The sequence below is a fragment of the Fringilla coelebs genome, assembly GCF_963513975.1.
Source record: "Fringilla coelebs genome assembly, chromosome: 6".
NCBI classification, from domain to species: Eukaryota; Metazoa; Chordata; class Aves; order Passeriformes; family Fringillidae; genus Fringilla; species Fringilla coelebs.
In genome coordinates this window covers 52,567,389-52,591,914 of record NC_140034.1, presented here as the reverse complement: position 1 = coordinate 52,591,914, position 24,526 = coordinate 52,567,389, and the positions used below count along the sequence as shown (strand labels likewise).

The following is a 24,526-nucleotide window of genomic DNA, read 5'->3' as shown; positions in this document are numbered from 1 at the left end:
GCTCCTGTGTAGGGATTTTCTTTCATTTCAGTGTGGATTTCCCATTTTTCCTATTAAAATCCAAACTCACCAGAGACTCACTCCGAGCCTTGAACGTCATTCTGGGGCTGGCACTTCCATCACTGGTACACCAGCCGTTCCTCGGTGATATGATGCAAGAACTGTAACCGCAGCCACATCCCTGGGATTGGTGGGCTGAGGGAGAAGAGCCCAGGAGATTTCTGGGATTGCAGGGTCTTTATTTATCACCACCAAATGCACACAACTGTTGTCAGGATCACGGAAGGGAAAAGGCAGAGGGCAGGACCCAGATTTCCCCTCCCAGATGCAGCAGGATCTCCTCCCTGTGCCCCGAGGGTGGGGCAGGCTCAGCCCCACTCTCAGCACTGAGAACTGGGCCGGCAATGGCTCTGGTTGTTGGAAGGGCTTCTCCTAAAGGATGGGAGGTCTCCTGAAGGAGGGCAGCGCCTTCCTGCCCGCCGGCAGCACCCCGCGGTGGCAGGGCAGCCGGGCCATGGCCCCTGCCTGCGGCACGTCGTGCTCCAGGAGGTTCGCGATGTTCAGGCCGGGCTGCAGCGCCCGGAGGGCGTCCAGTTCCTGCAGCAGGGCCTGGCTGAATCCGTCCGTGCTCAGCCTGGCCGTGGAGGAGGCAGGAGAAGAGGAGAAGGTGTTGGAGCTTGTGGGGAGGGAGGTGCAGAAGCAGCCGCGGTGCCGGTGCGGCCCTGCCTGTGCCGCAGCCTCCGCTGCCCGGCTCGGGAATGGCGGGCACGGAAGGGGCCGGGGCAGGGCCCTGACTCACCCCAGGCTCCTCAGCGGGCAGGCGGGATGCCGGAGCTGCTGGCAGAGCTGCAGGACGCCCTGGGCTCCCAGCTCGTTGTCACTCAGGTCCAGGCAGGTGAGGCGGGGCCCCTGCAGCAGCTGCGCAGCCAGGGCCGGGCAGGTGGCGCCCGACAGGCGGCAGCTGGCCAGCCTGTGGGAGCGAGGGAAACAGGGAAGGAGGGCTTTGGCCTCTGCTTGCTGAGCTGCTCCAGGTGGGAAGGAGAAAGCTCTGCATAAGAAGGAGGGAGCACTTGCCCATCCTGCAGCCCCTTTACCGCAGTGTCTGTAGCGGGCAAGCACACTGCTGGAGCCCCTCACACAGCAGCTCCACGCCAGCATCGCGCAGGCCCTCGCTGAAGGACAAATCCAGCTCCTCCAGGCAGGTGTTGGTGCCCAGCACAGCAGCAAGGTCCTCACAGCTGGCACTGGTGATGCGGGAATACCGCAGCCTGATGGAAACCACCGGGAAAACCCTCAAAGCCTCCTGAGAGCTCTTACTGTCATCCCACCATGGTGGTGGTCCCCACCCTGGTGCCACAACCTCGGCACTCCTTGGCCTGGAAGTGTGGGACAGAGGCATGATGCCGCCCCAGGGGACCCTTTGGGCTGTCTCCCGAGCTCTGAGGTCTGAAATGCCCCAGGGGCTCTGGGGGTGCTCACCGTAGGATGCGCAGGCGGCAGCCCGGACTCCGCAGCCCCTCACAGAGGAGGCGCACCCCGCTGTCGCGCAGCGAGCTGTCAGCCAGCTCCAGCTGGGCCAGGCCCGGGTGCTCCGCCAGCAGCGCTGCCAGCTCCGCACAGCAGCTCTCGGACAGCCGGCACCACTGCAGCCTGTGGGAGAGCACGGAGAACAGGGGCTCAGCACATCTCACCTGTCCTGGCTGCTCACTGCCCACCAAACCCTCAGGTAGAGTGGGCCTGGCCTCCCCCTGGCTGCTTGCCATTGTCCCCGGGGAGCAGCGGGGCAGCACCAACCCACTCACTCACTGCACTGTGGGTCGGGTGCCCCCACCCACACCCCGGATCCCAGCCCTGGTTTGGGCTCCACATCTCACCGGAGAACCCGCAGGGCACTGTCCCGGTGCCGCAGAGCCCGGCAGAGCAGGTGGATGGGGCAGGGCAGCTCCTCCCGCCGCCGCACGACGAGGGCACCGGGATGTCCTCCGGCTCCCGAGACTCCAGAGCTGCAGGGAAATAGAGCCGCGGGGCATGCACAGCCCTCAGCGGTGCTGGCAGGTCCCGGTTCTGACACCAGCACACAACCCCCTACCCTGAGCAGAGTCTCCAGCTCCTCCAGAGGGACCTTTGTGGCTTTGGAGGAGCAAAGGACCTCAAGCATTGCTGCTGGAGCCACCCGGAGATGTAAGGTGAGTCACAGGATGCATTTAACATTCCAGTACCAGGGATCTCCCTTTTATGGGAGAAGGGGATGATGGGAAGCCAGAGTGAGAACTGGGCACTGGTGGGCCTGGCCAGGTCGAGCCAAGAAGCTCCATCACTATCAGTTCCACAGTGGGCAGCGGATGGTGGAGCCCATGTCTTCCATATTCTCCCCAAGAATAAGTAAATTCTCTGCTGAGGAACCAAACACTCAGGGAAAGGCCAAACTGGTGTTCAGTTTCAGTTTCATCCTTTGGGAGAGAGAAAGAGAAATCTTTGCAGTTTTGGGTCATTAAAGCAAGGAGGAGCAGGACTTACCAAGGCACTGACACATCCAGCTCTACCTCAGGATACTGCCAGTGGAAGGAGCATCCCTGGAGGGTGACAGAGCCCAGCCCAGCCCAGTGCTGGATGCAGAAGGAAAGAGCCATCTGGTCGTACAGGGTCAGCCTGGTGTCCTGCAAGTCCAGGTCAGTGAAATGACCCAATGCACTTTGTGCAAAGCTCTTCTCGTTCATCTCGAACAAGAAATGAAAAGTGTCCATCTCCAAAACCTTCAGTGCTTGGCCAGGGTGGGAGAGGCCTCTGTGCCTCCCCTGAAGCCACTCCAGCAGCTCTTCCCTGGCTCGTGGTGAAATTCTACACCCAATGGTTTTGTCCATGTACTCTATGGATTTCTGGCTGACCAGACCAAAGAGGAATCGCACTGTTACATTCAAATCCTTTCTGGACTTGTTGTAGCTTTCTAATAATTTCTTTACATCCTTCTCAAGCCTCCCCAAGCTGCTGATTATTTTCCCATCATCCTCCAGAACATAAAACATTGCTGCAAAAAACTCCTGGAGGTGCAGATGGGTGAAAGCATAGACACTCTCATGGTCTTCTCCTTCCCTTGGGATCCTTTCATTGAGGAAGTAGGGGAGAAGACCTGGCAGGTCCAAGCCACGGTCCTTGATTTCCTTCTCCTCAAAGAGGACCTTGTGCTTCCAGATACCCTCGGCAGCCAAGGAGCAAAGATGGAGTAGGAACTGCTGGAGGACCTCTGGGTTGTCCCTGTCCCTGTGCTTCAGTAATTGGGAGAGGTAGAACATCATCATCCCTGTGGTGGTTTTGGAGCACTCAAGGAGGTTTTTCTTCCCACAAAGCTCTTGTTCAAGGACGACGCAGATGGTCCAGCTCATGACAGGGATGACGCACAAGCTATAGAGGATCTCGTTGCCTCTGACAAACCTGAAGGCCACGTCTGCTTTGCTGGGGTTCTCAAAATACCTATGGAAATACTCCTCCCTCCTGGCTGCCGAAAATCCCAGTATCTCCATGTAATTCTCACCCTTCAAGCACCGCCTCAGGCTTCCAAGAGCCGTTGGTCTCATGGTGATGAGCAAAGAGGCTTCGGGAAGCAGAGTCTTCTTCAACAAGCTCATCAGGGTGAGCTCCAGCGGCTTCACTTCCCTGGGGTCAGAGCTCAGCTCAGCTTCAGGCTGAACCAAGGAAAACCCCAGGGCCTCGAAGCCATCAAAAATGAACAGGATCTTCTTCTGGTCATCCAGGATCTTCCCAGCCGGCACTCGCAGGCCAGGACAGCACCGTGAAACCAGGTCTGCCACGCTGGCTTCCATGGGAAGCACGATGGCTTTGCAGTCAATGCAGAAGACAAAGTCAAACTGTGTGTGGAGTGCCCCTTCTCCCCACTCCACCATCACCTTCCTGACCATCGTTGTCTTCCCCATCCCCGGGGCCCCCACCAGCACCACGACCTGTGGGGTTTGCCCATCTCCACTGGGTTCAAACAGCATGGTGGTGGTGGTGGTGGCAGTGGCTGCTCCGCTGCTGGTGCTGGCACATCCCTGGCTGGTTCCCCTGGCTCCATCCTTGGCTCCAAGCTTGCTCCGAGGCTCCTTGGTGATGGTCAGGGTGGTGAAGCGGCTGTGGAGGGATGGGCTCTCCCTGGGACAGGCGCCCAGCTCCCTGTCCTGGCGGGACTCCCGGACCATGTGCTCTCTGCTGTCCCACCTGTGCTCTGTGCCAAGAGGAGCAGGGTCAGTTCCCAGCCCAGATAAATTCCCCACCAACCCACCTGTGCTCCCAACACACCAGCAGCTGCTGATTTCAATGCTCAGTGCTCTCCTAAGTCTGGCTGGAGCACTAAGGACACAATTTGTGAGGATCTGGGGACTCTGGTAGGTTGGGGGTTCTCCTTCCGGGTCCTGATCCTGATCTATCAACCCTTGTTTTATCATCCTCATTCACTTGGGAGCAAATGCAACTGCCTGGGGCTGCCTGCAGCCTCTGACTCATGCTTCAGGGGACAAAGGCACTGCCCCTGGGCTTCAGAGCACAGACCTCTGCAGAGATATCTTTAATCCCCATCCCAGGAGGAAAGAATGTGCCCAGCTGGCTGCTGGAAAGTGCTGAGAGCACTGGGGGAGCTTTAAGGTCACTTCCAACCAAACCATTCTGTGATTTTAAACAACGCAAGAACTGTTTATTTATCAAGGAATTACAAGCCCATGTAATTCACTGCAGGGATGAGCTGCCTGGACAGAGCTGAGTGACCCTGTCCCCAGAACAGCTTCAACAAGGAGTGCCCAGGACTGAACACAGAGCCCAGGCCCATGCCAGCTGGTGGGGAGGCTCCAGGTGAGGCTGCTCAGCATTCCAGGCTATTAATAGTACCCCAGGGGGAGCAGGGCTTGGATTTTCACTGCAAAGACTTCCTGCTACCAGGGAAACCCACCTTGGCTGCTGCAGCAGCAAGTCATTCCACTGTGAGAAACGTCCTTCATCCTGCTTTCCCAGGAGTTTGAGGTATGGACAAATGGTGCTGCCCGAACAGCCACAGGGTTTTGCTGCTGTGTGGCCTTCTCCCCCCTCTCCAGCCGTGGGTGGGGTTGTAACTGGGGCTCTAGGAAAGGAGAGAGGCTTCTTTAGGATCTTTGGATGCTCAGGGATGAAAGGGGTGTGAGCCTGTGCTATAACCTGCTCTCCTGGTTTGCCTGCTCCAGTTTATGCACAGGGCACCTGTGTCTGCATTAGGAGGGGGTAACCCTCTTGATGATTTTATTTTCCATGAGTGATGATTTTCTTTCCTTAAAAAAAAAAAAAAAAAAGAGCTTCAGGATGATGTGTTTAGCAAAGTAGCCTGTGAGGGATACTGGGGAAGGGAGAAAGGATGTTTTAAGGCACATTGGGAGTTTGGGAGTTTAAGGACTCCTTATGGACTCCTTATTTCCCTGCTCAGAGCCAGACATTACACTGTCCCTCCTGCTTGCAGGATGTCAAATAATTCTGAGGATAACTGTTTCTCTCCAAAGGAAATGGTCTCAAGTGTGTCAGGGGACATTTAGACTGAATATTGGGGAAAATTCCTTCACTGAAAGGGTTGTCCAGTCCTGGCACAGCTGCCCATCCCTGGAGGGATTTAAAAGCTGCATGGATGTGGCACCCGGGGACAAGGGACAGTGATGGCCTTGGGCAGTGCTGGGGAATGTTTGGTCCTAATAACCTCAGAGGGCTCGAACAATTCCATGATTCTGTGTTCCTTCCCATGGATGCTGCTGCCACCAACATTCCCCAGTGGGTTTTGCAGGGGGAGCTCCCCAGGAGCCAAGGCTGTCCTTATCCCTGCTAACTCCTCCTGGGAGGTGCTGTGAGCTGAGGGGGAGGGGGCAAATCCAGCAGCACCGTTTCTAAAGGTTTCCCACTCCTTCTGACCTTGAAAAAGCCATTTTCACCTTGCTGTGTCTCAGCCAGGGTTGCTGCTTGCTGTGCCTGCGCTGTGTTAGGGGGGATGTGACTCTGGCACAGGGAGATGGGGGAAGTGTATTGTTTTCACAGCTTTTCCTTCACTTCCCTTTCTCCTACCTCAGTAAAAAAAAAAAAGTTTACATTCAGAATTTAAATCTAACGTGAATTCTGGTCAGAGGCATGTGAGAGCATCACGTGGGGCTGTTTATCTTCTAAGGCAGAGGCAGAGTGTGTGAACATAAGGAAACCGCTGCTGGAACCCCCCATCCAGGCTCTGGGGACAAGACCAGATGGTTCTCACTTGCAGGAGGCTCCTTCCCTCCTCCTGCCACCTTGAGGATATTCCTGCCTGATACAGAAGTAGGAAAGAGATTTTGCTTGGGAAGTGGGGGTTTGGGTGTGTCCCCTGCATTAAACTGTGGATTTTCACCAGCTTTGCCGAATTCAGCCCCTCTGCTACTGTCATTAGATCAGCAGATTTGGGAGGCGTTAGGAAGGGGAAGCAGCTGTTTGGAGCCATGGAAAGGTCCTGGCTGTGCCTGGCACAAGTCTCTGAAAGAGCAGGGAGTGCTGGCACTGATGGGTGCAGGACCAGACAGGGAACAGAGGGTACATCAGCTTCAGCCACAGCTAATCCTGCCTGTGCCAGCCTGTCTGAGCCCAGCTGGCTCCTGGAGCCAAGGACTACAGAAGGAATAACCTTGCACATCCCTGCCCCGAGGGGGTGTGGGTGGCTGCATCCCAAAGCAGGCCCTGGAAGCACAGCCTGTCCTGGGAGATTTAGGTTCTTGCATCCAGCCCCTCATTCTGAAGCCCTCTTCAAACACAAGCAAGATTTTTCTTTGCAGTGGGATTTAAGTGACCTGAGTATTTTTTAGACATGACATGCACCTGGCTGGGCACTGGTGGGTGGTTGGTGGGTCCTGAGTAACTGATGGAGGCAGGTGGGCAAGTAGCACACAGCCCAGTTTGCTCTGAAATAAGGACTAAAAGAGCTTCAGACAACCCCAGAACCTGCTGAGGTTTGGGATACAAGCAGGAAGTGACACAGGGATGGGAATTTGAGTTCTATACCTGGCTGGAAGGGTGAGGCTGTAACAGAAAGGTTTCTTTGCTTTTAGCTGGTGAGGGTGAAGAGGAGGTGGCTGTGTCTGGCAGTGCCTGGCTGGCTGACAGAGCTCTGCAGTGGGACTGGGCTGCGTGCCCAGCTCTGGTCTGGGAAGGGGTATCAAACAGGGAGCAGTCTGGGGAGAAGGGAAGCAGAGCTGGCACAGAACTACCCCAAGGTGCAGCATTCAGTGTCCTCCCTGCACCGTGCAGAGCTTCTCCTAGGCAAGTCAGTTTTACATTCCTTAACTCACTGCCTGGGATCATCTCCTAGGCAAGTCAGTTTTTGCCCGGGATCATCTCAGTGGGAAATCCTGGTGGGGGGAGGCTCATACTCCTTTTGCCTGTGGTCTACACAGAGGCAGCCCAATTTATCAGACTGGCCTGCTCCCAGGTATGTTTCCCTGTGTGTCCTCCCCACTATGTTGCTATGTTTCATGCAATTGCTGCAAATCCAGGCAGGATTTGGAGGAGAAACAAATGGAGCAGCAGAGGGGTCAGTGCCGCAGGGACAGCCCTGAACTGCTGAGCCAGCTCAGCCCCAAATGACAGAGGATGTAGAGATGCAGCTGGGCTGCCTTTTCCACCCTGCGGCCCCCCCCTTGGCATCCTGCCCCTCCAGATCCCAGCCATTCCCTCTGGATTGGAGCGCCCTCTCCCCCCCTCCCTGCTCTCCATCTTCATGCAGTCTGCAGAGGTGCATTGTGGGAAACTCCCAAGTTTCCCCCCACCCCTGCCTGCCTCCCTCCCTCCTCTCTGCGCAAGAGCCAGCTCCCAAGGTGTGACTCGTCCGGCCGGAGGACAGAGGTAAGGGATGCCGCTGGGACGGGGGTGCGGGGTGGAAGGGCCGGGGCTGCCAGCTCCGGGACGTGCGGATGTCCTGCGCAGGGTGACAAAGAGAGACGGAGACACGGAGCTACCTGCCCAAGGTGAGTGTGCACCTCCCCGCAGCCGCCCGGGGTGGAGGCCGGGGGCTGCCACGCCGCCTGCCTCTGGAGCCGGCACCCCGCAGCTTTCCCCGTGAGAGGCAAAAAGAGCCTTTTTGACCCCAAACAAGGAGCACGGTGAGGATGGCCGGCCCCGAGTGGCTCCCTTCCCGTCCCAGCTCCCACGCTTTGCTCCCTGAAGGTCAGGCAGGCACAGAAGGTGTTTCTGCAAATGCACGGGTGCCTCCTGGCCGCTTCCTGCCCGCAGCTTCCTGCCGCCTGCACGTACCTGCAGCCTCCTTCGCCGCCTCTGCGGGCTGTGCCGCGCAGCCCCAGCGGAGCCCTCGCCTGCTCCGAGCCGGGCCGGGGCCAGGAGAGGCCCTGGATGCCGCAGTACGCTCCGGAGGCAGGAGGGCGGCGGGCACGGGGAAGCGGAGCCGGCCATGTGCCGGAAACAGGGCTGCTGGGAGGGAGGAGAGGAAGCAGCATCCCGGGCTAAGCCCCTCCAGCCTTGGCAGGAGAGCTGCCGCACCTCCCTGCAATGTTTTGAGCCCTTTTCCAGCTGCTTTTCCCCTCCCATCTGCATGGACAGTGGGATTTGTTTGCCTTTTGCTCTGCCTGGATGGATTTAATGACTCTGTTTAATTCTGTCAGTCCTGAGGCAGGAGGGAAGCAGGAACAGCCGGCAGCTTGGTTCAGCCTTCACCTTTTTCCAGAAAAGGGGGTTGTTTTGTTGGGCAGGGAGAATACGGTATCAATTTGGGGGTGTACCCTTTGATTTGACCCTGGGCTTGTGCCGGAGAGGAGCTCACAAAGGCAAATCTGCCCCAAAAAATCCCGAAGGGAGGAAGATGTCAGAGGCAGCAGTGCCTGTTAAAACAGGGAGAATATTGCACCAAAGGAATGGGAGAGGGGTGGATATGAGACCAGCCTCCTGAGTCACGGCCGGTGCTTCCAGGGAGGGAATGCTTCGGGAATGTCTCAGGCTTTTCAGTCTGATGTCCCTGCTCTCTGCACACCCATGTGCATCCCTGTGATGTGTGCTGGCAGGGACCTGTTGATTGCTCCTGTTTACTTCTCTGTCTCTCTGGTGGCTTCTGGGGAGGTGCTAAGGGGGAAAGAAGAGGATTTTTAAGATTGAATCGAGGTCAGGCTGGCAGAACTTGGGCATTGGGACAAGAGGAGGAAACCTCCCCGCTGCAGCCCCGTTTTCCTGGGTGGGGCTTGGGCAGGATGCCGTCAGGAGAGGGAGGATGGACTATGCTGGATTAAGCTCCCTGCTCCATCTCAGGACTGACCTCCAAAAGTCTGACCTTCACAGGTTTGACCTTCAGTGTTTTCCAGCTGTCCTTTCTCAGCCACGGTGCCCAACACCAACATCTAACCTTGTGATACTGTGGTAGGGTGGGGGAAGAAATCCCAATTCCCCCCTAAAAATGCATTTTCATCCTGCTGCATCCATTTGCTCCCCTGGCAGGCTGCTGGGATGCGGGGCTGGAGAGCACCCTGGCACATTGTCCCCATCCTGGATCAGGTGTCGGGGCTGGCAGATGGGGTGGAGGGAGGGATGGAGCTCCCTGAGCAGGGATTTCCAGGCTGGAGGAACTTTGGCCATCCTTCCCCAGATGCTTTCCAGCTTTCTGCTGGGAATGAGAATGCCCTGGTGTTGCTGCACAAGGTAAGGGATGGGTTTTACCCCAGAGAGTGTGGGAGCCTCCCTGGAAGGTCACTGCCTCGTGTGGGACTGGCCCCTTGTCTGCCTGCAGTGGCTTCTTAGATTTCAGCTGCAGAGCAACAGTTTTCAGGCTGATGCCTGCAGAGCCAGGGGCTGCCAGATTCCAGACCCAGCTCTGTATGTGAAGAATTGCTTCCAGAAATCCTTCTGCTGGCCCCAGCTGAGCCGCAAAGGAGGTGATGCCGCATCAGGCAGAAAGGATGGATTTAGGATGCCCATAAACTGGGGAGGGATGTTGAACTTGCCGCTGCTTCCTGCAGCGGTTGGGGCTATTTCACTGTGTCACATATATCCCTCATCCTTTTTTGCTTGTGGATATTGAATTTGGGATGCAGGACTGGGAGGAAGATTCCTTAATAGCAAGATCTGTCAGAAAGGGAATCAGCCTCCTGAAGCTGTGGACTGGATTGTGGCTGCCTGGGGAGCAGCACCCCGATTTGGAAGCATCTGCCTTCTTCCCAAAGGCTTTTCCCAAGTCCTGGAAGGCCTGGGGTAAGGAGCAGGGCTTTGTGGTGGGAAGGAATGAGTGTTCACCATTTTCCAAGAGGCAGGGAATGTTTGCTGACCCTGGCAGTTTATCCCTGAGCTGGCACCACAGGCCCAGAGCTGAGCAGGGAACCAAGACAAGCCCTGTGGCCCCAGCCAGGGTGTTGCTGGAATCGAATTTTTGGCTCTGGGAGGGCTGGAAAAACATTACAAAGAAATGAACTGACTTGAGTTTGCAAAAGTCAAAACATGAGGAGTTGCCCAGGGTAGGGTTCAGGATGCACCCGGATCCCTGTGAGGTGTCACACAGGGTTAAGGCTCCAGCATTCCTGTTGCTGTGGGGTCTCCCAACGTGTTCCCCATTTAGTGCTTTGATCCAGTGTCCTGACAAGTAGCTGCCATCAGAAAAAAAAGTCATGCTGGCTGAGAAGCCTTTCCTTTGTGTCCTGAATTTCTGTCTCGAGGTGAGGGATCCCCAGCCCTGCCAGGGAGAGGCTCAAGATCTAACACCTCATGGTTTTTGAAGGGTAAAAGCTACAGTTTGCTCTGCTGCAGAAAAATGAAAGTATACAGGGGAAAAGAGAATTTTATTTTGTGTCTGAGGGGGAGTTGAAACCCAAGATTAAAGTGAGATTAGCACAGCAAATTGAGGTGCTCTGAACTCTGTTTTAGGAGCTTGGGGACTGTGTTGGGACCCTGAGGAGCCAAGCTTTGCAGCAGGGTATTTCCAACCCAGCCTCAGCTACGTATTTCCAGATTCTGTTGAATTCTAGAAATTATTTTGCTGTAAGATGTGTCTGAGAGTGCAAGCTGTATGGGGGAGGCTGGTGGCACTTGAGGGGCCTTGCCAGGTGTGACTTCTGCTGACAGCAGGCCAGGGCCATGCCAGTTGTGACTCAGAGCCCACCTCTAGGGAGTCAGTCGGAGCACGTGGCTGGAGACAAAATCTCTCTCCCACGGCTGCTTGGCAGTGCCTGGTTTTTGCTGTGCACATGGCTGTATACAAACAGGGTTTCTCTCCAGGGCAGGTTGGAGCTGTGTTTGGGGTTAAACCCCTCCAAAAGAACACAGGCTGAGCCCCTGGCAGGAGTGTGGTGTGTCTGCAATGCTGCCTCCATCTCTCAGAGAATAAAATGTCTGCCACGTCCATCCCAGGAGCTCTTTGGGGACAGGATGTTTGTGGCTTGCAGAGGTGACGCTCAGCTCAGAGCTTATCATCTGCAGAGGTTGTGGTGTAGAAAAAGACCATATATGTCCTGTTCCTGGGCTCTTTCTGGTGGAGAGACTGAAGTGCTGTGTCACCTGTGTGGGCAGCATGGCTGGGCAGCCTCCCAAGAGGACACTGGCAATGGTGTCACACCTCTGTGCTGCTGGTGGCCCAGGATCTGCATCCCAGAGCCCTTCCCTTTGCAAATGGAGGGTAAAGCTGCCTTTACTGGGCTACAGGAACCCGTCCTGTTCCCTGACCTCACCTTGGTGCCAGGTACAACCCAATCTCTGAGTGTGGATGCCTTGCCCAGCCTGGAGAGAGTGGACATGGCTTGGTGGCACTAGGAGTGGGAAGGGGGGTCCTGGCCATGCTTTGGGGACTGTGGGGGTGGTGGGTACAGATTTTTGGTCACTGCCAGCACTAGCTGGACCAGTGAGGAGCACGCTGGGCTCCGAGCAGCTGCAGGAATTGCCGCAGCCATGGAGCAGAGGCTTGGCTGGCAGATCTCCCCCCGTGGCAGCGATTTGAGGATGCTGCCACTGCTAAAATACTTCCAGCATCTGACATTCTCCATAACAAGATTCAAAGGGCTTGTTTGAGAGGGAAATGTTTAATCCAGGGATAGGGGGAGGGATGTGGGGAGTCACAAACAACAGACTGGGAAAAGGATTCATAAATATCTCATCAGAGTGAAGTGGGTCAGCAGTGTTTGCTGTGACTAGGTGCTGCTGTCTCTGAGGGCTGGATTTGGGAGGGCTGGGAAGCACAGCAGGCTCCTGTACAGTCTGTCCCTGGCTGTGCAGCACTGAGGCCGTTTAGAAGCGTCTGTGACAAGTGACTCTGCTGGCGTGGGGTTTGCGTTGCGTTGTGTCACATTTGCTGTGCGTTGCGTCAGGAGCTGGGGGCTGAAATAGCCTGGAAGGGAGCTAAAAATCCTCCTTGGGGAGCTGCTCATGGCAGCTGAGAGAACACAAGCTCCTTATGCAAAGCTGCTTTAATATTTATGGTAATATCAGAGGCGGTGCATTACCTCATCCATCTTTGCTGCACTTCTTGGGCATGGGGAATGGCTTAGTCACTACTCTGCTGACCTTCTCTGGGTGCTTGTTTGGCATCTCCCTGCCTTTAACGCATTTGTTCCTCCAGCAGCTCAGAAAAAGGGAGAAATGCTGGCTTTCCCCATTGGGAATGGGGAGTTGAAGCACCAGGAATGCTGCTCAGTTGCAGGAGGGAGCTGCACACAAATCCTTCCAGCTCTGACAGATCACTCCACGTGTGGCAGAGGGGACAGGCACAGACTCCTGAGGACACGTCCCAAAGGACAGGTGGTCCAAGCTGCATTCCTTAGGGGTTAGATGAGAACATGGAGGAGAGTGGGGTGGTGAGAGTGCTGGGGAAGGATCTCCCTCTGCTGCGCCAGAGCCACCTTTGTTGCCAGCTGCTGTTTCCTTAGGGAGAGCGAAGGTCTGTCTGTCCTGTGCATGAGGGGATGGGTGCCTTTCTTCCAGACAGGCAGGAGTGACAAAGAAAGGAAGAGGAGATAAGGGGGTGTGGGGGAGGATTTGAAGATAAGGTGTTTCCTGCCATCTCTGTCTCTTTCTGCACAGCATTGCTCCACGTCAGATGTGGTCAGTAGCTGTTTCCAAGATGGATGCTTCCAACTGAAGGACACCTGGAGTGTAGGGATAGACCTTTGTTGCAGAATAAATCCTGTACATTACGACACTATGCTGTTAAATCCTTCCTTGCTGCCAGTCTCAGCGAGGTAGTCAAGGATCTGATGGAAATGTGTGGCTTTTCATGACAGAGGGAAAAACCCTGTGGATGAGCTTCCCACTGCACCCCAGGCCCACACCCTGGAGCAGCTCCTTGCTCTTGCAAAGTGACTGACTTTTCCTTCCAGATGGAAGCAGAAGGGGAGGATGAGAGGATTTGGAGCTGGGATGGGGCTGGTCCCTGCAGAGGGAAGGGGCCATCCTGATGGAGCTGTGCTGTGGCACAGCTTAGCAATGACTCATCCGCTGCGCTCGGTGCAGGATTGATGCGGCTTTCATCGTGCACACAGGAGACAGATGAATAGATGTGTTTGGTGATTTGCTGGGATTTGAGGCAGGAAAAATGCCCTTCAGGGAGCCAAGGGAAGCTGCTCCTCTGCTGGCCTGTTGCTCCAGCGGAGGGCAGCTTGTTGCTCTGGGTGAGTCTGACTGCACTGACCTTGAGAGCATCCCCGCGGAGCTGTGGCGTTTGTGTGCCAATCTTTGCAGCAGCAGCAGCAATTTGGAAGGCTTTCCTTTTCCTTTTTCTCCTTGATCATCCCTGGTTTTATTATGCCAGCTCCCTCTTCCCAGCCTGGGAAAGAGCTGGTTAGCTGCTGGCAATGAGAACCTTCCAGAAGGGGCACTGATTGTCAAACAGAAATAGAGTGGAGCAGGGAAAAGGGAGGGAATGAAGCCTGTCTCCCACAAAATCTGATTCCCAAGTGCTGCTGCCTGTGTGGGAGGCAGAGAGGGAGTTGAAGGGGGAGGAATGGGTAGACAGGCAGAGACAGCAGCTGACAAGAGAAAAGGGAGGAATAAAAAGATGTGAGGAGCTATGAAGAGGAAAGCAAAGGTAGGAAAATGTGTCATTAGAGAAAAACTTGGTGTGATGGAATGAGGGAAGAGGAGGAGACAAAGGAATAGGGGGAACCCTCACATGCAGGCTTAGTTTTCTGAAATGAGGAAAGCACTTCTTTCTTCAATCTGGGGGAGAGAGAGGTGCTTAAAGATGAGCCCATGGTCATGCCCTTGGAAGTACAGGATGGAGAGGAGAGATGATTCCCAAGGTAGGGAGCTAAGAGCACACAGAAGAGGTTAAGTACTGGGATGGAAGAGGATGTGCTGCTAAGGGTACCCAGGAGCCAGAGAGGAGCCAGGCCAGAGGGTCTGGAGAGGTGCTGGGTGATCCTGTGGCTACTTGCAGTGATGGAAAACCACAGACAAAAGCTCTTTTATGCGGACACTTAAGAACTGCCAATATTGATTTTTGGCTTAGTTTGGTTTCTACATCTTTTAAAACCTTTTCTAAGCTGTGTGATGGGTTTGTGTTGCTTTTAGTGGCAATGCACTTAGAATCAGGAAATTCTGTTTGTGGCAATGCAGGGCATGGCAGCAGGACAAAGCTCCTGGCTCCATGGCTCCAAGCAAAACCAGCTTTTGTGCCCCCAGGAATCTGGATCAGTGAGGGGTGTGGATAAACCTTGAGGTGCCTGGGCTGTGCAGGGTCCCCATTTCTCAGCAAGAAGGTGAGTTTGCCCTCCCTGATTTACCTCATGATCTCCATAGGCTGCACATGATTTTCCTAGGGAAAGAGCAGAGGTTTAATGCTTGGTCCATGTGCTGTAACCATACTAATGTCAGAGTGTGTGAGTGGCCCACTTAACTGATATCAAAGCGACAAAGAAGGTAAATTAATATTTATGCCACAATTAATCAGACCCTCCCTCCTTTAATCTGTGAGCCTGCTTCAGTTGTGGGCTCTACTTATTATTTCTTTGTGTCTCATTGTACCAGATTGGGGGGAAAAAAAAATCATCCCAAACAGAGGAGCAGAGTCCTGGGAGTGACTGTGTGCTGCCTCAGCTCTGGATTTATGTAGGATTTGTGCTGGCAGAGCAGTATGGATGCTCTCTGGAAGCATAGGAAACGGTGAGTCAGGTGATATCTACAGAAATATAACAGAAAGAGCACTGAGAGGAAAATATTCTTGCACTTGGCCAGGCCCTTGTTTCCCTTCCCACGCCCCAAGCCACAGTGAGGTCTGAAGCTGGGTGAGCATCCGGGGTGGTGTTTGTGTGGTACAGGATGCCCAAATGTCTGATACACACTCAAGCTGTGAGGGAGGCACAGTTTGGGCTTTCCAAAAGGGTTTAGTTTACCAAACTAGGGAACGCAAGCACTGTCCAGCTGCAGTCAATGAGAAATATGGGGTTTTATGGCCACCAAGCCTAGTGCAGAGTGAGGAGCTGGGCTGAAGATCCTTGTGGGTCCCTTCCAACTTAGGATATTCTGTGAGAGTTGTGGAATTCCATGATTTTGGTGCTGCAGTTCCCTCAGTTTGCTCTAGCTGACTGGCACTGGAGCAGCTGGTGGTCACCAAGCAATGGCTGGCAAGGGAGAGCAAGGGAGGAAGGTGTTTCCATCTTATATTTAGGAACCATAAGGTGTTGCTCAGCTTTGCTCTAGTCCCAAACCTGTCATTTCTGTGAGATTTCCTCCATTCCTACCTAAATGGAGATGAAAGCCCCATGTTTGTCGGCCTCTTTCCCAGAAGAGTCAGCGGCACAGATCATTGGTGCAGTCCTGGCACTTTGTTCCTGTCATTAGAGGAGCGATCTGCCCTCTGAGCCACTGTGGAAGGAACCTTTGCTGGCTGAGGTTTTTGAGGAGCCTCTTCAGCTCTCGATCCAGACAATGAGCTCTGATTTCACTTAGCAGGCAGAAAGCTCCTGGCAGGTTCCTGGCAGGCCTGAAGGTCAGCAGGGAGCCAGCAATGCCGGCGGCTCGGGTCTGACGCTGCCTCCTGGTTACTCTTTATTTCCCGAGCTCAGAGCTGATGTGGTGCTGAACTGCCAGAGCCTGGTGGCAAAATGCCCAGTGCATTGTCCTCTCTTCCCATCACATGGACATGCAGCCACAGGAGCTCCATCCTCAGCTCACCCTGCCCCACCAGCTTTGTTGTGGGGTGAGGTTGTTGTGGTAGTTTTTCATCCCCCCAAAGCCCACTTTGTCCCTTTGCTGAATTCCTGTGGTGCAGCTGTGCTGTTCACCACTTCTGCCAGTTCCCTAGGGAAAATATCCCCAGCTGCTCACCAGCATCCTGCTTGGCTCCATGGGCAAGTCCAGCAAACCCTGAAAGGTGATGACAGGACTGACATGTCTCTATCAACAAGAGCTGCAGCTCTGCAGTAAGTCCATGCAGTCAATTCTGTGTTTTGCACCAGCTGAGGGTCTGGCACTTTGTTTTGCTGTTGCTCCACCAATAGGCTGGCTGAAATAATCCTTTTATCTCTGATATCTATGAGAACTGAGAAACTAATGCTGGTTTTCCTGCAGTACCCATCTGGAGGGAGAGTATCACACAAGATCACTTTTGTTATAGTGCTGCAAAAGGGAGGATGGATGAGACAGGCAGGGAGCATCTATCCATCTGCTTTCCCATGGAACAAAGTGTTCTCTCCTTACCCAGAAGGAATTGAAAGAGTGAGCAAAGGCAAAGTAAGGTTTATTTGGCTGGATGTGAGTTTGTCATCACTGACATATGACCTCACACACAGCCAGGATGGACTTGGACTACGGATGCCCAGAAGTGGCAGCCATAGATGACAGTCAGTCCAACTCGTTTGATGTTCCTGTTCGATATTAGGAAAAAAATCCTTCCCTGTGAGGGTGCTGAGGCCCTGGCACACATTGACCAGAGAAGCTGTGGTTGTCCCATCCCTGGAGTGTCCAAGGCCAGACTGTACAGGGCTTGGAGTCCTCTGATCCAGTGGAAGGTGTCCCTGCCTGTGGCATGATCAAGGTGAGTTTTAAGGTCCCTTCCAACCCAGGCCATTTTCTGCTTCTCTGATTGTTACAGGCACAGAGCTTGTAGTAAATGCTTTGAATGGAGTTCACAGTTCTGAAAGAAGGAGCCAGCAGCTTTCTGTCCTCCTCTGTCACCTCCAGGCAGAGCAACACTGGCTTGCTCTGCCCTGTCACTCACCTCTCCTTGTTCTGCTTCCCCCTCCAGGTGCTGTACCATGTCCAGGTAGGACACTGCCGGCGTAACAAGCATCCCAAGACAGCCGCTCCCAGGCCTTGAGCTCGGGTGGCTCCTCTGCTTCCCGCAGCAGCCGGGCGAGGAGAAGAGCTGGGATAGCCGCACGTATCCAGTCGCTGCCCACAGCACCCCTGGCATGGATTCCAAAGGCAACGTCCGAAGCGGAAACAAACCCGACGCCAAGGCCGCCGGCTCCGGGAAGCCGGAAAAACCCAACCCTGGGCCCGCCACGAATGCAGACAAGAAGGAGGCCCCCAAAGAGCAGCCTGCTCCCGCCACGGCCACCAAGAAGGCAGGCGGTGACGCCGCCATCGCCAACAACCACAGCAACCTGAAACCCAGCCCCGCCGCCACGGAGACGCAGGAGGCCAGCGGGCAGTCCCCTGACTCTGACCACAAGGGAAACAGCTCCGAGGAGTCCCCGGGCAGCTTCTTCGACAACATGAAGCCCTTGATCATCGTCGGAGGAGTGGCGGTGGCCGCGCTGGCTGTGATTGTGGGAGTGGCATTCCTAGCCCGGAAAAAATGAAGACCGAGACGGGGTGGGGATGAGAAACCCAGCCCAGCTGTACAGCTCCTTTTGAGACAAATGCATGCAGAGAAATTCTATACATAGCTATATATATAGAGAGCGAGCTAGATAGGTCAACAACAAACACCAACTGCAACTCCAGGGTCTTGTTCAAGACAACTGTGCCAGTCTGACCCGCTGTGGGTAACTCCATGCACTCAGTGTGTTCTTTCATGTAATATATCTTGGCTTATACCGCTGTGTATAGATTACAGCTTCTCCTGATCAGTGTAAATGACGGTGTCCCCTCCCCTCCCTGGGAGACACCCCCCCCTCCCCCCCCTTGCAGTCCCGTTTTCAAGTCCAAAGTGTTCTACGTCCCATTTGGAGTCCCAAATTGTGTTTTAGTTTCTGTTTGGTTCTGTTTTAACTTGGGCTGTGGTAAAGAAGATGGAAGGGGAGTGCTAAGGCCCGGCTCTCCTGTCACGCTGGGCTGGGGGTGTTTTTCCAGCCCCCCCCTCCTCCCCAGGACAAGGGAAGCACAGGGGCAGTGGCAGGGAAGAGGCCTCTCCCTGACCCAAGAGCCATGGGCGATCCCTAATCGGTGTCTGTGTATCTGCCCCTCATCACCCCACCTTGGAACAGCCGCCTGGGAAGTGCTCCGGAGGAACCAGGGTGGCTGCAGCATGGCAGAGCCAAGTATGTGCCTGGGATCATCAGGTCACTCTTCAGGCTGAGCTGCCAGTGGGACAGTGACCAGAGGGGCTGTGCTGTGGCCCAGAGAAGTCCCATTGCAGCCTTCAGGATCCCAGGGCTCAGCAGGGTCACGTGGGCAGCGTTTGGAATAGAGAGACTTTGTTTTGGATCTAGTATTTCCTAAAGCTAGGCTGGGCTTTGCAGGGTCCTGTGGGCTCAGTCCAAGCTCCCTCGAGGTTGGCTGGACTATTTGTGTTCATTTTTTGGGGCTTTGGATAAAGCCTTTCACTGGATTTTTTTTTCCCCACTGAAGGCTGTAGTCTCTCAGCTCATGGGAAGACAGGAAAAGGGGGAGACATGAGCTGGTGTTAGGGGCAGAGAGGACCTGGGACCCCATGAGAGTAACACTAACCTACCTGCTTTATACTAGGGAAACCCCCTTCAAGGGCACTGGAGTCTGTCCTGGGTGGATTTCCTGCCTCCCTCTTGTGACAGTAGTGGCAGGGAATTGTAACTCGTCCACACTTTGGAAATGGAAACAAATTCTCAGTCCTCAGGAGCAGCCTGATTTCATGGGTGAGTACCTTGGCTCTAAAGCCAGACCTTGTGAGGGGGAGGAGAGAGGGTGTTTAGTGTTTGAGCTATGCTCAGCCCTAAACAGCAAGAGGTGAGGAGCTCTGCCTCTGAAAGCTTCCATTAGGCTTCTGTTGGCTGCTGCGAAACAGTGTTACAAAAATCCCTTACATTTTGGGTTGAAGTTGGGTCAGAGATTAGATGAGGTCCAATGGGAGCTCGGCAGCAGCCACAGCCCGTGGGCAGAGCAGGAGTGATGATTAGAAGGGGGCTGTGGCACAGTGGAGTGAGCTCTGTTACAGAGCCCATCGTGCACCTTTAACTGAGGTGGATGGATGGATGGATTCAGGGGCTGCAGGGATAGAGGGAGGTGTGCATTCCTCAAGTGCTGCCTATGCAGTGTCTGCCTCTGGCACAGTCCCTGCATGGATGTGGGGGGTATAACCTGACCTGGCAATTCTGCTCTTGGCTCGTGTCTGTCTTATTTACCTCCAAATCTGACCTGCTGAATGCACATGGTCTTGGAATGCATGGCTGGCTACTCCTATGGTGAGCTCAGAAAATATTCCCAAAGGTGTATGGCCTCTGGGAATATCAGTCACTGTGTTCTGCTGAAGATGGAAGTTGATGCCTCCACCTTTGCCAGGAGAGAGACAGGAGCAGGCGTGTTGGGCTCACAGGAGTTTTGGGAAGCAGGGCTACAGCTCCAGGGGAGATCCTGGTAGCCTAAAACACTCTTGGCATGAGCTGTGGATGTATTCCCAGCAGCAGTGTGTCACTTACAGCCCGGGGAAGGGTTAGAAGCAGGAGGGTCCTCCTCTCCCATCAGAACCACAACTTTGCTGGGAAATTTTCACTGGGAGTTTTGCTAACATTGCTCAGAAGGAAGAGAAATCACCCCCTCCTGCTCTGGTTCATGTTTTGCCACGTAGGGTAGTGATTTTCAGACAATGACTTCTGTTTTTAAGAGATGTTTCCACCTTTCCTGCCCCCTCTGTCCCTCTCAGCTCTGGCCTAGGATTGTTTTCAGCAGTGTGTGACATTAGGCACAGCATCTGTCTATTCTGCCCTGACCAGCATAGATAGATTGGGCGAGGAAAGTGAGGCACCTGCTCCACTCGAGTCTCCAGTTTTTCTTTCTAAAATGTTTTTATTTCCTTGTCTTCACCTTTGACAACAGAAGAGGGGAAAAACAGTTCTCAGCCAATGGCCTTAACCTTTTCTCCATCTCCAAACCCTGCCTGCCCTTAGAGCACTCGGATGCAAGGCCACCAATTTCATCCAGAAACACCACAGAGGTGGTGATGGGGCTGCAGCTCCTCGTCAGGCACATTGCTCGTTTGAGCCCTCCCTGCTCGGCAAACCTGGTATGTTCTGGTTGTGAGGGGTTTTTGAACGTAGTCTGTCCTGTTCTCAAGTGATTTTCCACTTCCTGTGATCAGTCTGCTGTCGAGGTTCAGCACCTGGAACCCACCTCTTTGGCAGTGTGGTTTGGAAAACACCTGTGTGTGTGTGTGTGTGTGCCTTGAAGCACATCCTCCATATGTGTGTGTGTGTACAAACCTTTGTGTTGCATTGCTGCAGTCTGGGAGGGGGATAGAATCCAAGCTGGAGATGCCCCTTCCTTTGTTCCCTGCATTCACACCAAGTGTCCGTGATGCCTTTTCTGTGCCATTCCCACCACGCCATGCAGCTCCTGAATTCCTTTCCAGTCCTGGTTTCTCCTCAGTGCAAGGGATGTCTGGCTGGTGAACTGCTGAGTGTGTGGTATGCTCGGAGCCCCGAGCCCCTGCTCCCCCCCTGGGTAGTCCTGTGGGCTCTTTGCTTTAAAATGAGGCACTTTTAGACCATCCTGGACTGTGCTGTAGCGCTTTTCCAAGTGTGGCTCTAGTGTTGAGCCGGGCAGATCCAGCGTAGATGCCACAGCGCGCCGCAGCCCTGACTTGCAAACAGCTCCTGTCCTGCCTTACTGTGCCAGGCTGTGCAGTGCTTTTGTTCTGAGCCAAAAATGTCCAGCGAGCACCAGGCCGAGGGGGCAAATCCCCCTCTCTCAGCCCCAAACCTGTGGAAGCAGAAGGCTTTAATGACTGACCTCGCTGTGCTAAATAAATAGTTGTCTTTTCTCGTACTGAGCACACGCCGTTATTTGCTTGATGTCCTTCTTTGTGTGGTTTTTGTGGTATGAAGTCCTTCCAGTGACATCTCCATGGGGAGAGTGAATTAACACTTAAAACTAATCAGAGTCTGTGCTTGGGGTTTGAAGAGATCTAGATTGCTAGTTTACTCTTTTGATCAAGTTGATAAATTAAATATTGGCAAAACTGGTTTCAGACCTTTCAGCTTATCACCAAAACTCTCGATTGAATCACTGCACCCGATCTCAATCTCTTTTTAGGGAATCATAAATTTTAGTTGAATATAAAGATGTCATTTTGCTGTCTTGGACAACTCAGTAGAAGGTTTTTGCTGCTTCTATTTTAAGAGAGATGAAATGGATTATGCTTCTGCTTCCTCTTCCTACTGATTTAATACCCTGTAGATAAGTCCTGTTATTCCTAACAGTGCTGCAGCAGGATGAAAACAAATCTGGCAACCAGGGGATTGTGCAGCAGCATTTTGGGGAGGGTAAGAACGCATTCCTGTTTGCCTGGGGCTCCCTTAAAGCACTCAACATTCACTTTGCCCTAAAGCATTTCTTAGGGGGGCTGGGTGATAAACTAAACATCCAGTTGTGTCTCTGATGGACTAAACTTTAAGGCTGAGCCATAGAATACTGAAAACAAGGGGAATTTTCCCACTGGCTTCACCATGCTCTGCCCTTTGAGTTCTTGTTGGCATCAGGGATATGATCACAGGTCATCATAAAATCATCTCAATTACACATTTACTTTTCAATTGACTCAGATGTTCCTTAGACTGAGCGTAAGAGAAGTCTCTTCTCTGGGGCAGCTCTGCTTATACTGGCATCAGGATTTGTGTATGAACAACAGCAGTGCAACCAAAAAGCCCCTGGAGCTGGTGAGAGATGATTTATGCCTTAAAATATTCCTTGCTTTTCCTGGAAATGCTACTGGGGTTTAGAATTCAGCGGCCTTCTAACTATTCTTAGAATTGCTTGAAAATAACAGCGCTGAAGATTGGAGAGGAAAATGATTCTTTGAGAAGTAAACCAAAAAAGGAAGGCAATGAAAAAACATGTTTGAAAGGTGAAATTCTTGGAATTTCAGTCAGCTCCCTGAAAAGCTTCAAGTCGGTGAAGATTCTGAGAGGGTGCAAGGAACAGAGCAGAGAAGTGGAGAGAAAAAGCACTATTTAATTATCTTAATAGCTTTGGTAAGGACATGCTAACTTTTATATCCTCTTCCCCCTTTTTCTTTCCTCAGAAAAATGCAAAAATTATGACCTCTGGTGCCATGCAAATTAACCTCTGCTAATTGCCTTTCCCAGATGAATTCCTGCTGGCTCTGAGCAATGTTAAAGGGTTAGAAAAATACCTGAAGTTTTCTATAACCAACTTTGCATGATTCAGGGGAATTGCCAGGACATCAGGAGGGGCTGTGTTCTCTTTTCACGTTATGACAAGGACTGCAAATGCAGCCTTCTCGCACTTTTATCCTCCTGGTCCATCCTCCATGCTGAAGCAGGAATGCTGATTCCCTTCCCAGGCCTTGCAGTGGTGTCACTCCCTGCACCACGAAGCTGGGAGAGGTCTGTAGGGGCAGGAAGCAGCACCACATCATGCTCATGAGCTGGCTGCAGTTCTGCTGCACAGGTTGGGCACTTCCCACCACAAAGAGGAATTGGCTTTGATCTGGAGCATAACAGTTCTGTATTCCAGTAAATTCTCCCGGCAGGACATTGGAATTGGGAATATTTCCTGCTATTTACACTGGAGGTATTTGGTTCTTTACTCTTTTGGGGACAAATCTGCTGATGCTGAGGATTTGTTGGCACGTTTTGGGTCTTATGAGTGACACTTGGCTGACAGCCCCAAAAAGCCTTGGAGCCTGTGCCCCCATCCAGCAACTCTTGGGGGGTTTCATCCAGTGAATAAAGTGGGTTTATGATGACTTCTTCCTATTCTCTTTGAGACTATCAATCCAGCCCTATAACTTGCTTTCCTTTTAAATTCCCTAATTCCTGGGATATCTGTTCACACCAGATCTTCAGCTGCTACAAACTACGGGGTTCCATTGGTTTCTGATCTGATTCATTGCTTGCTCTTTCACCTTCTTTGGCCACTGCACTCTATTCCCTTTTCTTTCCCTACTTTCTTCCTGAGCAGCTCTGCAGATGTGGCCTTTTCATAGCCCAATGCTGGGGCAGATTTTGGGTTGTCTGAGGCAGGTTTTAGGTGCTCCCCCAAAAATACAGGCAGTGCTGGGCCCCCAGACTGTGTCACAGCAGGGAATGTGTGAAGCTTTGATCTGCCCTCACCTTTGAGGGTCTAAGTCTGCAAGAGGCTGAGAGTTTGTCTGCCACAGGATTTGTGATGGATGACAAATCCCCAGGAAGGTGCCTTCCTGTCCTTCCCTGTCAGTCAGGTGTGAGGTGTTCTGGCTGCTTGAGCGGGGCTGACATGGTGTGAGCACACACTGCACTTGGCTGAGCCAGAGCTCTCTCAGCTCTCTGGAGCACCAAAAACAGAGGGAAAAGAGAAGTTTTGAAGTCGAGGACATGTGCCTCTGCTGGCCTGGAAGGATCAGCTGTTGTGCTGGGGTGAGGGTGCAGGAAGTGCAAGGATTGTCTCATCTCCAAGAGCTGATCAGGTGTCACTGGGTGATAGCGAACTGTGGGATGTCTGGGCCTCTAAAATTCACATTTCACATTCAATTGACCATAATAGGCCTCAAAATCCTGTGAGAGATCAGAGCCTTTGGCTTTCCAAATTCATGAGTTTGGATCTACCTTGTGCTGCAGCTCTGCTCCCTCCTCTGGACAGTGTGTGCTCGGATATGCAGCACTCTGGGACTTGTGCCCTCTGCTCTTTGATGCTCTTCAAACTAGACTTTTTCTGCTGAAAAGCGTAACTGGGGTCAAACAGGCTTTGGACTGGCTGTTCCCATTTCTCTTCTGGCTGTTCCTAGCTTGCAATTCTCAAACAGTTCCATCACTTTTCCATTCCTCAGCCCCAGCGCAGCATCCCAAGCCTGAATGTATAGGTTCTTTCTCTCTCTGTGATGATGCTGCAGCACCAAAGCTCCCACCAGGACAAGAGGAATCTTTATTCACCTTTCCAACAGTCACATCCTGCATCATATCCCTGGTTCTGCCACGGCTGCTTCAAGCAGCCAAGCTTCTGGGGCAAGCTGATGAGAACAAGGGTGCCACAAAATTTTGTTTGCTTAAAAACCAACCAACCAACCAACCAACCAACCAACCAACCAACCAACACAGCAATAATTTGGCTTTACTGAGTTTTGAGCAGCCTTTCATTACCCTGGTGCCTTTTCCCAGGACTGTTTCAACTGAAGCCTTTAAAAGCTGCAGTTTCACCTCCCCAGGAAACCAACTCTCTTCCAGTGCAGGTTGGCTAT

The 24,526-nt window shown here is 53.2% G+C and overlaps 2 protein-coding genes across 3 annotated transcripts; one reads left to right on the top strand and one right to left on the bottom strand.

Annotated features, from left to right (window-relative positions):
• Window positions 1-235: 235 nt before the first annotated feature.
• Window positions 236-8,322, bottom strand: LOC311154706 (NACHT, LRR and PYD domains-containing protein 12-like). 2 transcript variants are annotated; one of them, XM_084207407.1, is made up of 8 exons: window positions 8,269-8,322; window positions 4,937-5,104; window positions 2,518-4,219; window positions 1,875-2,003; window positions 1,480-1,650; window positions 1,095-1,268; window positions 800-970; window positions 236-634 (listed from the first exon to the last, which is right to left on the bottom strand). In XM_084207407.1, exons 2-8 carry the CDS (start codon window positions 4,983-4,985, stop codon window positions 433-435), a joined length of 2,598 nt encoding a protein of 865 aa, XP_084063533.1. In that variant the 5' UTR covers window positions 4,986-5,104; window positions 8,269-8,322; the 3' UTR covers window positions 236-432. The 2 variants fall into 2 exon arrangements, with proteins under 2 accessions (XP_084063533.1, XP_084063534.1); XM_084207408.1 differs by lacking the exon at window positions 8,269-8,322 and adding an exon at window positions 5,179-5,278.
• A 9,023-nt stretch (window positions 8,323-17,345) lies between these two features.
• Window positions 17,346-17,738, top strand: CEND1 (cell cycle exit and neuronal differentiation 1; the record flags this gene model as incomplete). The annotated part of the gene is made up of 1 exon (XM_084207227.1): window positions 17,346-17,738. The coding sequence occupies one exon, from the start codon at window positions 17,346-17,348 to the stop codon at window positions 17,736-17,738; it is 393 nt and encodes a 130-aa protein (XP_084063353.1).
• Window positions 17,739-24,526: the final 6,788 nt, after the last annotated feature.